Source organism: Pristiophorus japonicus, chromosome 4 (genome assembly GCF_044704955.1).
Source record: "Pristiophorus japonicus isolate sPriJap1 chromosome 4, sPriJap1.hap1, whole genome shotgun sequence".
Lineage (NCBI taxonomy): Eukaryota > Metazoa > Chordata > Chondrichthyes > Pristiophoridae > Pristiophorus > Pristiophorus japonicus.
The window spans coordinates 38978720-38991324 of NC_091980.1; the positions used below are offsets into that span (position 1 = coordinate 38978720).

The 12605-nt window shown below is 41.9% G+C and overlaps 1 protein-coding gene across 2 annotated transcripts in view; it reads left to right on the forward strand.

The window, feature by feature from the left end:
* wwc1 (WW and C2 domain containing 1) overlaps window positions 1-12605 on the forward strand; it is a 197511-nt gene that overhangs the window by 136486 nt on the left and 48420 nt on the right. For both annotated transcript variants that reach the window (XM_070878102.1, XM_070878103.1), the window contains 6 exons: window positions 4192-4312; window positions 4985-5080; window positions 5493-5579; window positions 8804-8996; window positions 10136-10303; window positions 12327-12427. In XM_070878102.1, the coding sequence (XP_070734203.1) occupies window positions 4192-4312; window positions 4985-5080; window positions 5493-5579; window positions 8804-8996; window positions 10136-10303; window positions 12327-12427 (766 nt within the window). The remainder of the gene's footprint in view (window positions 1-4191; window positions 4313-4984; window positions 5081-5492; window positions 5580-8803; window positions 8997-10135; window positions 10304-12326; window positions 12428-12605) is intronic.

The following is a 12605-nucleotide window of genomic DNA, read 5'->3' on the forward strand; positions in this document are numbered from 1 at the left end:
CCCCCCCCTCCCCCACCAGAGTCGGCTTCTCCGTTAACTCCTCTTCCTCAAATTCCTCCTCCTCCATAAATTGGGCTGATGCTTTTGTCTTGTCTAAAAATCCTGTAACCAGGAATATTGATCTCCCAAACCTGCCCCTCTTTCAGCCATGTCTCTGTAATGGCCATAATGTCATACTCCCAAGTGTCTACCTGTGCTCTTAGCTCATCTGCCTTATTCCCTATACTCCTTGCATTAAAGTATATACCATTTAGCACAGGAAGACTTCCTTGATTACTACTTACTAACTCTTGTTTCTCTGTCTTGCAGATTCGCTTTCTAAATTCTTGCTATCCAGTTTCTGCTTTATTTCCTTCCCTTTTGAATTTGTTCTCCAGTTCCCATCCCCCTGCCAAGCTAGTTTAAACTCTCCCCAACAGCACGAGCAAAGCTCCCCGTGAGGAAATTGGTCCCGACGCTGTTGAGCTGCAACCTGTCCGGTTTGTACAGGTCCCATCTCCCCCAGAAGCGGTTCCAATGTCTTAAGAATTTAAAGCCCTCCCTCCTTCAACAACTCTCCAGCCACGTGTTCATCCTCTCTCTCCTTCAATTCTTGTACTCATTAGCACGTAACACCAGTAGTAATCTACTACCTTTGAGGTCCTATCCTTTAATTTTCTTCGTAGCTCCCTAAATTCTGACTGTAGGACTTCATCCCTCTTTCTACCTATGTCATTGGTCCTGATATGGACCACGACCTCTAGCTGTTTACCCGCTCCCCCCAGAATGCCCTGCTTCCGCTCTGTGACATCCTTGACTCTGGCACCAGGGAGGCACCATACCATTCTGGAGTCACGTCTGCGGTCGCAGAAATGCCTCTCTGTTCCCCTAACTATAGAATCCCCTATCACTAGAGCTCTCTTATTCTTCGTTCCCCCGGTACAGCTCTGATCTTCGCTCCCTTAAATCCAAGGGACACAGACTTGAACGGATAGGGCGGACAACTGGTTTAGCCATTCAATGCCAGATCTGGCTGGACCGCATAAAGCACTATTGAGTCCTGCTCTCGTCTGTCAAAATCTCTCATTATTCCAGAATCATTCTGGAATGTAAAAATAAATCCAGCTTCTATTCTCCACTGCAAGCTGCCTTTTTAAACCTCTCTCCCCAGTTCCCACCCTCGCCTCCGATAATGTGTGAGGAGCTCATGGACTTCGTTGTCTCCAAGTTTGAGACCATCCTTTCGGCAGCCTCTGCCTCTTCCCTTCCTTCCCCTCACTCACCGGGCCAAACTTCCTCTAAGGATCTCTCCTGCCCTAGCCCTGACCTCTCATCTTTCTTGTACTGACGTGGATAGAGAACTGGTTGGCAGACAGGAAGCAGAGAGTCGGGATAAACGGGTCCTTTTCAGAATGACAGGCAGTGACTAGTGGGGTACCGCAGGACTCAGTGCTGGGACCCCAGCTATTTACAATATACATTAATGATTTGGATGAAGGAATTGAGTGTAATATCTCCAAGTTTGCAGATGACACTAAGCTGGGTGGCAGTGTGAGCTGTGAGGAGGACGCTAAAAGGCTGCAGGGTGACTTGGACAGGTTAGGTGAGTGGGCAAACACAAGGCAGATTCAGTATAATGTGAATAAATGTGAGGTTATCCACTTTGGTGGCAAAAACACGAAGGCAGAATATTATCTGAATGGCGGCAGATTAGGAAAAGGGGCGGTGCAACGAGACCTGGGTGTCATGGTACATCAGTCATTGAAAGTTGGCATGCAGGTTCAGCAGGCGATGAAGAAGGCAAATGGTATATTGGCCTTCATAGCTAGGGGATTTGAGTAGAGGAGCAGGGAGGTCTTACTGCAGTTGTACAGGGCCTTAGTGAGGCCTCACCTGGAATATTGTGTTCAGTTTTGGTCCCCTAATCTGAGGAAGGACATTCTTGCTATTGAGGGAGTGCAGCGAAGGTTCACCAGACTGATTTCCAGGATGGCAGGACTGACATATGAGGAGTGACTGGATCAACTGGGCCTGTATTCACTGGAGTTTAGAAGGATGAGAGGGGATCTTATAGAAACATACAAAATTCTGACGGGACTGGACAGGTTAGATGCAGGAAGAATGTTCCCGAAGTTTGGGGTGTCCAGAACCAGGGGACATAGTCTAAGGATAAGGGGAAGGCCATTTAGGACTGAGATGAGGAGAAACTTCTTCACTCAGAGAGTTGTTAACCTGTGGAATTCCCTACCGCAGAGAGCTGTTGATGCCAGTTCATTGGATATATTCAAGGGCGAGTTAGATAAGGCCCTTATGGCTAAAGGGATCAGGGGGTATGGAGAGAAAGCAGGAAAGGGGTACTGAGGTGAATGATCAGCCATGATCTTATTGAATGGTGGTGCAGGCTCAAGGGGCCGAATGACCTATTCCTGCACCTATTTTCTATGTTTTTATGTTTCAGTTTCTCTCCAATCTTCCTTCATGACCATTCCGAGCTTATCCTGTCCATGAGACCCATTTTCTGCTCCCTTGACCCTATTCCCACCAAACTGCTGACCACCCAACGTCCTTTTCTGGCTCCCATGTTAGTGGTTCTAGCTACTCAGGTACTGTCCCTCTCTCGGCTTAAATCTGCCGTCATCACCCCTCTCAAAAAACTAACTCTCAACCCCTCTGTCCTTGCAAACTACCGCCCTATCTCCAACCTCCCTCTCCTCTCCTAAATCCATGAATGTGTTGTCGTCTCTCAAATCCGTGCCCATCTTTCCCGCAATTCCATGTTTGCATCCCTTCAATCCGGATTCCGTGCCTGCCACAGTACTGAAACGGCTCTCATCAAAGTCACAAATGACATCCTTTGTAACTGTGACAAAGGCAAACTATCCCTCCTCGTCCTTCTTGCATTGTCTATAGCCTTTGACGTGGCTGACCACTCTATCCTTCTCCAACGTCTTCACGGTAGAAGACACTAAAAACATCCCAATAGTGGATAATCAAGAGGCTATAGGTAAGGAGGAACTTAATACTATCACTAATGAAGTAGTACTCGGTAAAATAATGGGACTAAAGGCAGAAAAGTTCCCTGGATCTGATGCCTTACATCCTAGGGTCTTAAGAGAAGTGGCTGCACAGATAGCGAATGCATTGGTTGTAATCTACCAAAATTCCCTGGATTCTGGGGCGGTCCCAGCAAATTGGAAAACCGCAAATGGGTAACCCCCTGCCCCATTTGAAAAAGGAGACAGACAAAAAGCAGGAAACTATAGACCAGTTAGCCTAACATCTGTCGTTCAAGTCCATTATTAAGGAAGCCGTAGCGGAACATTTGGAAAAGCATGATCCAATCAAGCAGAGTCAGCATGGTTTTATGACAGGGAAATCATGTCTGACAAATTTGCTGCAGTTCTTTGAGGATGTAACAGGCAGTGTGGATTTGGGGGAACCAGTGGATGTGGTGTATTTGGATTTCCAGAAGGCATTTGATAAGGTGCCACATAAGAGGTTACTGCACAAGATAAAAACTCATGGGGTTGGGGATAATACATTAGCATGGATAGAGGATTGGCTAACTAAAAGAAAACAGAGTGTCGGGATAAATGGGTCATTTTCCGGTTGGCAAACAGTAACTAGTAGGGTGCCACAGGGATCGGTGCTGGATCCTCAACTATTTACAATCTATATTAATGTCTTGGATAAAGGGACCGAGTGTAATGTAGCCAAGTTTGCTGATGATACAAAGATGGGTGGGAGAGCAAATTGTGAGGAGGACACAAGAAATCTACAAAGGAATATAGACAGGCTAAGTGAGTGGGCAAAAATTTGACAGATGGAGTATAATGTGGGAAAATGTGAGCTTATCCACTTTGGCAGAAAAAATAGAAAAGCAAATTACAATTTAAATGGAGAAAAATTGAAAAGTGCTGCAGCACAGACCAGGAGTCTCTGCTCTCTTCAAAACCAGGCCCCAGTGGTATGTTAACCCACTGCACCACTGATTCCACAGAAGCTTTGACTTCTATTTTCTTAGGTGCTGCATCCCTTCAGGTTTTAAAACTTTGTATCCAGTCTTCACGAATGTAAATGTTCAGTGTCACCCTTTTTCTTTTCTTCAATACTGATGGACGTGCTGTATAGTTCCAGCATTATTGACTAATTTTGTTTAGAAAATGTGAAATGATGTTAATTTATTTTATCTCCCGCTACTTTCCTTTTCAGATGCCAGCACTCAAACAGAGACGACAGGACCAGTACTCCATCGCAAAATTGCTTGTGTTTCTGCAGCAGTATCAGACGAGTCAGTGGCAGGTGACAGTGGTGTATATGAAGCAGTCAGAAGGTATATAATACTTTCTCCAAGCTAATCATTTATTATTGAAGGTGTAAAAAAAATTATGTTGTCTGTTTCTCCTTATGTACTTGGTGAACCTTGTTTTTCTTGGTCTTAAAATTTGCTATTTACTATGTTCCAAAAGGACCACAGTGGACCGGTGCACAGCATTTTCACTTAATTTCTGTAGTTCTTGTTCAATACAAAAAAAATCGCAGTAATTGGTTGTTAAAAAATAACCTTTCTGTTCAAATGTTGTTAACCACCGTATTATCCCTTTTGATTTTTTGAAATTTAAATACTGGTATATAAGGGTGAACCTCATTGAAGTTGCTTATTTAATTGATGTCTTCACTTTAGAATTTTTTTGTGATCGCCTAGCAGCAGAATGAATACTTGAAGTGCTATGTCAGTTATTTTAAACGTGTCCTTCTGAAACCTGTTTAATATTTTAATGTTGCCATGGCTTGATACCTTTTATGTGGTAAATTTTATATCTTATTTATGTTGCAGCTTTTTGTGTAAAGGCATAGTGTATATTCTAAAATTCTACTTCATCATGTTATCAAATCACTTCAACAAAATTGATCAGAATCCAAGTACAATTACTGAAAAATGCAAAGAAGCTCATTAATTAATAAGTTGTGCAGTGTGTTCTTACGTGTTATGTTCTAACTCCAGATCGTGTGAGGCATCCAGATCATGTGTGGCAGAGGATTTACTTTTTGATGATGAAATGGAAGCACTTGGAACTTCCCGACTCCAGATTGGAATGAAGTAAGATTTGTATTCCTCTTTAATATTGTCAAAAAGTTTTTTAAATTGCTGGCTACTGCAATACTACAACTTTTCATTTTTACAACTGTAAACAATTTCTCACTTACCAAAGATTCACTTGAATTCTCAAAATAAAATAAAATCTATCCTAAGTATCACTGGAGAGTTAGGGAAGAAAGGGCAGGAAAATAACTGAAAAAGGAATTCAGTGGTAAAGCTTGAAGACCAAGAGAGAGCCATGATGGCCGTCACTAAACTAGCCAAACTACTTTGCTTCTCAGCTCACTCGAATTCACATTTGCTTCTTTATACTTCATTTTTCACAGTGTTTCATTAATTTGCGAAGTATTTTAGTGAGGTGTTATTGCTCTTTGCAAAATTTCTTGCTTAACACTAAGTGTCCTTTTTGCAGGTATGATGATAAAAGCAAAAGATTTGCAATATTTATTATTCAGTTGAGCAATCCAGCAGCACTCTCATTACCACAGAACCGTACAGTGTAAGTAGAAACAAGCTTTCTGATCTAGTTGTGCATGATTTCATCACCACTTAGTATTATTGCTTTTGTTGCAAATTAAACATTTTGAGATAGGATTAAACTGATTGAAGTACTGACCAAGTTAGCTGAAAGAGTAGTATTTGTGATAATCTTTTTGGAAGGTAAATACACTTTAAAAAGATGAGTGTATTTGCATCCCCTATTCCTGGTGACAATGCAGATGGTTGAATGCCAACATTTATGTTTTTTTATACTATTATATGGGTTTGGGAAAAAGAAAAATAATTAAAGTTTTTAAAAAAGTTAAATGTGTGGCCAGAACTCCCCTTTGGGTTCACGTGTCAAAGTGCTCACTACAGGTGGTCCATTTTAAAAAGCATCAACTATCTTTGGTGGAACAATTATTGAGCTTTAATAAGTTCTGCATATTTTTCACAATGTACCATAAAAGATTTGTTGCTACAAGTTAGAGGGCAGAATGAATCCATGTACTTGTATTGAGACAATATTAATTTCTAGTGCAAAGTACAGCCCAAAATTATGGCTCTGATGCGAGCTTAACAAAATTCAGCAATCTGCATACATGAGCTGATATCTTGACAAATTGTTTGTCCGAGAGAAATTCAAAAATAATTTTGTTGCGCCTTTAAAATTGCACCCTATTGTCACAGGAAACCAATAGAATAAAAGTATTTTTGTATGTTTTCACATAGCTTTTTGTTGATGCAAAAAAAAGCATAGTCAAAGACTAGCAAAAACAATTTCATCCCTCGAGTATTTCAACCCTTCAATCCAGCATCCAGCTGCACTGTATATTTTGTAATGTCTTTGACTCCTGTGGTGCTCCACTTAACCGTTGCCCCAGTTTGAGACTATGGGGATGAATTTGCTCCGCGCTAGGTTTGCAGCGCATAATTCGAATTGGCTCATTTTTTTCCGCTGGCGAGGAAAACGGCGGCACTGGCGCGGATTTGGGTTCTTCGAGTTAAGAAAAACTTGCTGCTGTGGTAAAGGAGTGTTCTCGCAGCGTTTTGAGAGGTGCCACGCTCAGCACATCAGTTCGGCGCTGACGTCAGCACTATGCGGATATGCCGCGTCACGCTACCGCCTCAGTGTCCTTCCGCTTCTTTTAAAGGGGAGGGCTGCTGCAAACTCTGCAGCCTCTTTAGTGGCGCCCACTGGGCCACCAAGGAGGTTGTCGGCCGGGCCAGCGGCCTGGCACCCAAGAGGAAGTGCAGGGCTGCATGTTGGTGGCTCAGCCTTACCAGCAGTCGCCATTGTTGTTGGGCCGACTAAAAAGTCGTCCGACAGAAAAAAGATGCCGGCTGTCGCGCTACCACCTCCCCTTTAAGGGCGGCCAGGGTGCCACAACCACCACTGCTTCTCGCACCGAGAAGCTGTCGTTGGCATCGCCCCACGCTAACCTCGCGTCCTGCGGGGCAATTTCCCTCGAAGGGCGCAAAGGGGTCAGTGCGCACGCTGATGACATCATCGCATCACAGCCCCGGAGTCAAATCTGCTCGCATCGATGTGTCAGCCACGCGCTAACTCATTAGCGCACCATGAATGCTGGTCAGCAGCACTAACTGGCTCTGCGCAAAGGGGCAATTTCAGCCCCGATGCCTCTTTTTAAAGCATTTCTGTTTCATATTTTTTAATCCAATTTCTTATGCAGTCCCATATTCTATTTGGATTCATGTAGATTTTATTTTAATTAGCAGTCTTTCAGGTAGGACTTTCTCAAAAGCTTTCTAAAAGTCCAAATAAACTAAAAATAGATTTTCCATTGTGTCTTGTCAGCAGCATTGATGAGCACAATGCACAGTTTGTGGTGCTCAATAATTGAGATGTAAAAGCCATGTTTTTTAAGCCATAAGTTGCCATTGATGAAGATTCTTGCAATTTCTTGGTGAGAATCTCATTAGATTTTTTTAAAATTCTGAAAAATAATTGAAATGTGGCATGACACAATTTCATGATCCTTATATGGAAAATGAGCAAGAATTTGTAAAAGCCTCAGGTTGCTGCTCACGGTGCCATGACGGAGCTAGGTCTCCAAGGTAAGTAGGCCACCTACCATACAGACCAAATCTGGAGAACTCAGTCAGAGGTACGTAAAATCAATACAAATATATTAGTGCCACAAAATCATGTGACGAAAATTAATATTACAGGAAATAAGCCACAACAGAGCCAGAGGCCAAACCAAGAAACAGTCAGAAATTTAGTCGTGGGTCGTTGCAACAAGGCTGGAGGCCCATCTTGGAAATGTTTTGCCAAAGCTGATTTAAAAAAAAAGCTTAACTGCAGTTAGGTTGAAATAGTTTCACCTTCTGTACTGCTGGACTTGCAAGTGTGAGGGGGATTGTGACAGCTAATTACTCAAAATGGTAAATTCCAATCAGTCAGAGCCTACCTGCATGACAGAGAAAGATGATAATCAACTGTTGGCATTTAACATTGGTACGTCCCATAGAAAATGTCAATCTCTAATGTGTATAATGCATTATAGATGTGTGTATATGGTATGGCTTTTAGCTGTTTGGTGCAAGAAGCTGAGGGGTCGCCGCAGCACCTCTGGGGCAGATAAGAATATCAGGTATTCTTGACTTTTTTTTTTGAAGAGGTTGCAGTGTCATTTCTGGGGGAAGAAAATGCTTTACCATTACAGTATGACCCAATAATCTCAACGGACTGGGATGTAACTCATATCAGCTATAAATATTAGTTGATCTCCCATTGTGTTGCACATGCTAAGACAAGGCCAAGTTAGAGTGGTTTGTGTGGTTAGCGGGCAGGGATAAACGGACTAGAACACAGATATAATTCAGACCCATTCTTTGTATTTCCATTATCGATTTCTATGTCCGCATCTATAATAGAAGCTGAGTATGTAAACTTGTTATGCTGTAATTGCACCCATCTGCCATTGGTGGTACTATAGCCAGCCAAGCCTCCCATCACCAGAAATATTGCAGAACTGTGCCCTTCAGTCCCATTAGAAAATTTTTGAATTCTTCAGGAAAAGGAATCCAGACCTTGGATCCCCAGTGCGAGCTCCACTTTCACTGAATGGCAGGCTGGTGCGCCTGCTTGCGCTGTCACAGACCATTGATATTCCACCAAGCTGGGGTTAAGGAAACCCACACGCTGAAATTCTCTTCCTAAACCAGATTGTTTTTATTTTCTAGTGCACCCTGACCTAATTTTTTGTTTTTGCGCAGATATATTCGAGTGGCTGTGCTCCCGTGCTCAGAAAATGCAAGCTGTCTCTTCCGCACCAAAGCACTATTAGCTACTGAAAGCCTGGTATACAATGAAGTCTTTTGGGCCACCATTTCCTTTTCTGCTTTGCGTCAGAAGACTGTGCGAGTTGATGTTTGTTCGGTGGATAAATCTCACCGGGAAGAGTGTTTGGTTGGTAATTGTGTTAACTGTTAAAATTAATTTTATATGTTGAAAACTGCACTGTTAGCTTGCAGTTATTCAACTTTGAGTTCTTATTGCAGATTAGCCATACTCATTTGGCATTCTGGCAGGGTAGTCCTTGGACTTGAGAGCTTTTACCCAATTTCATTTGGGCCAGCAATTGGCCCATTATTTTTTCCACAATTCTAAACTGGAACGCTATTTCCATTTTGTAGATGTTCGCTCAACCATAAGTTAATATGTCTCTCACACAGAGCAATTTTCAACAGTGTTTCATTTCTTGTGATGCAAAGGCAATCATTGTATTAGCAGCTGGTAGCCAAATGAATGAGTGCATCCTATAGTCTCTCTACCTTCACCCTTTTAAAGATTTTTGTTTGCATTTTTTCTCTTTCCTTTAATCACACACACAGTTCAAAAAGTAGAAAACAAAATAAAACTAGCCACCTTTTATTGGTCAAGCATATTTTGGTTCTCGGATATTATGGTAGTGAACAGAGGCAGATACCCATTCCTTTATAGGAGGGATTGTCTCTCATGGTTAGGGGTTCAAATTTTGCAACAGTTCCACTTGCACTGTGTGGGCTTCAATAATATTGCTTCCAAATAGTTTCCTCCCGCCTCACCTTCCTGGAGAATAGGAAGAGGAATAACACTGAATACCAATGCTGGAAAATAACTGTCAGCTGGGCTGGGCTGGGCAAATACAGAGTGCCAAGGACCATAAATGAGGCAGTAACAGACTGAAGATGGTCAACAGGCTGCTCTCCTAAAGTTGAAGCTATGCCGCATACCATTTAAGCTCTACACAGATAAGAACTAACTTTTATGTATTCCTCAATTGTCCTTTACTCGGGTGATCTCAAAAGTACCGATCTTTTAGAATCAGACACTCAAACAGATAACTTCTTTGGACATAGCAGAAATAGGAATGAAGCATTAGTTATTAAATATTGTTTTTTTAAAGGATTTTCTACATAACAATTTCATCTTTAAAATGGATAGTAATGTTGGCATTTGTTCTTTAAAAAGTAAATTTTTAGTATCTTGCAACATTTTCAGTAACCTTCAGCTATATCTTGTGTTACACTCAATGCATGAATGACAATTTATTTAAATTTTAACAGGGTGGAGCTCAGATCAGCTTGGCAAATGTGAACAGATCTGGGGAGAGGTCAACACATTGGTACAACCTCCTCAATCTTCATTATCTAGAGGAACAAAGCTTGAAGGACAGTGCACAAAATGAAGATATTCTTCAGTCAGAATCTAAGCCCTTCACAACAGAGAACAAGGTAGGTCATGAACCAAGTCTAGCTGTAATGCTAGTGCAGTGAATTTTCAAATGAGCATCAAATTTTGAACCTCAATTTTAACTCTTCTTGTCATTCAGAAGTCTCCTAAAAGGAAGTTTTACCAGTCTCTGGTAGATAGTCAGAATGAGAGAGGGAAAAATTGTAGCGTAGAGAGACAAATTAAAAGAATTGGGAGATATATTTTGATTGGATCTGAACCAACATTAAACAAAGTTCATATTAAATCATATATTTACCATTAAACAAGTAACATAACAGCAAAGGGGCCGCTTTTCATTCTCATAAACCCAAATTTGGGGCGCAAGCGAGACAGCAGAGGTTGAGAAATCTAGCGGATATCAGTTCCATGAGCTCCGAAGCAGGCTGGAGCTTCATTGTGGTGTGCAATAAGGGATAGGGAAGGTGCTGTGCCATATTCCAGCCAAGGGCATGCTGTGCAGTCTCCAGCAAGCCAAGGGAAATCCGACAGAAACAAGGCCTTGAGCTGACTGGCAGGCATTTAAAAAGCCCCACGCAATTTAAAGGCAAGTAAATTGGACCTTATTACATATACTTGTAAGTCTTTTTTGCAGACCTTTTCCCTCCTAACTGACATTTAGACTCGTGTGCGCTTTTATGTCCAACTGCTATTACTCAATTATTTTATCTTGCGCTTCCTTTATTGGTACCAGAAGATTTGCCACCAGAAATCCTTCAAGCTGATGTGTGCAGAAGAAAAGGGGACTAGTGGAAGGATTCCTGATAGGTACTCTGAGCTTTCCCATCTGCACCCAAAAATCTGCAGAGAAAGACAGCTTGCCTCACTTTGGCAAATGTTATTGCTGAAGGCTCCTATGCCTAATGATGGCTGCACTTGGTGCCATCACCATGAGATGTGAATTCCTGTCTATCCCTCTTCAGAAGCATCCTAATCACAGCATCCCATGCTTTACTTGGTATTACATGAAAGATGGCATGCCAGGATGGTGAGTGGCCCACCTAGGAATGATTGTGAAACCCTGTCTTCTCGGGGTCTAGATCAGCAGAGGGAAAGATGCTATGTTGTACCAACTGCTGCAAGAACACCAGCAGCTACCATGCAGCCTACAGCTCGTACATGTGCAGGACAGTAAGTAAGATGTAGCCTAAAACTTGGCTGCAACTTTTTGCAGGAATGCTATAGAGCTGACCTATGAGATTGTGCAGTAGAGTGGCACAGAAGAATACCCCCTTTGCAAGCATCTGTTACAGCAGCACCTCAACTTCAACAGCCATCACAGAGGAGACAAAGTGCTGACCTGCATTGAAACTGCTGACTAATGCATGTACAGGTCCCTTTCCCTTCATGAGCTGCTATTTCTTAATTCCATACCTTTTCATCACTCTCAAAGGTTGCTTACAGGTTGAAATGCCATTTAATGCTCTTGGAAGCAATCTAAATTTTTGTTCCCGTTCCTTGTGACACTCCCCTTTAATTGTCCCCAATTTGACCTGCACACACTTTCCCTCTCCTACTAATGGTGCTATCCCTCGACCCACCTGCATGATTGCCCGATCTACTTGTAGGCTTCTGCACGTGCTGCTTAGAGCTAGTCATGAGGAGAGGTCAGTTCATAAATGATTCTCCTGCATTTCCTACAGCATCAATATAATTTGCACCTTTCCACTTCTGCTATGGTGGACACATAAGCGCATAGCATATTTATGTTATTGAGACAAACAAGAATCGTAAATGTGAATACATTAATACATTTTTCCTCATTGTAGACTACAAGTTTTAAAATGATACATAGGTGCATAATTAAAAGATTTTGTGGTCGTGGCAAAGACATAAACTGTCTTTATTCAGCAAACCTTATGAAGCTAACACTGCTTTTCTTTTTTGTTGGATTGAAACAGGTTCACAGACCTGGGACTTGAGCCTTCTTTCCAAAACTGTATAAGTTAAATAAGTCTGACTCTCTACAATACCATTGGAAGAAAAGGTCCTGGTATTATTTTCAACTTGTGTTTTTTTTTGTAGGATTCTGTGTCTGCACTCCTAGAACAAACAGCTGCAGAGCTGGAGGCAGTTGAGCGGAGACTAGAAAAAACAAGAAATGTGTTGATTGTAGGAGGAAAATGGTATAGTACTGCAAGTTCTACAACAACTGTAGATGTTTACTGGCTTGTTTATTTTAAATACAGAATTTTTGTAGTTTTTTAAACATTTTTTTTTCTAGCAATTTCCCCTCCCTGTCTTGAAATCTCAGGGTTCCTGTTGAGGTATGGTTCCATCGGCATCAATTGCCAACCAATACCT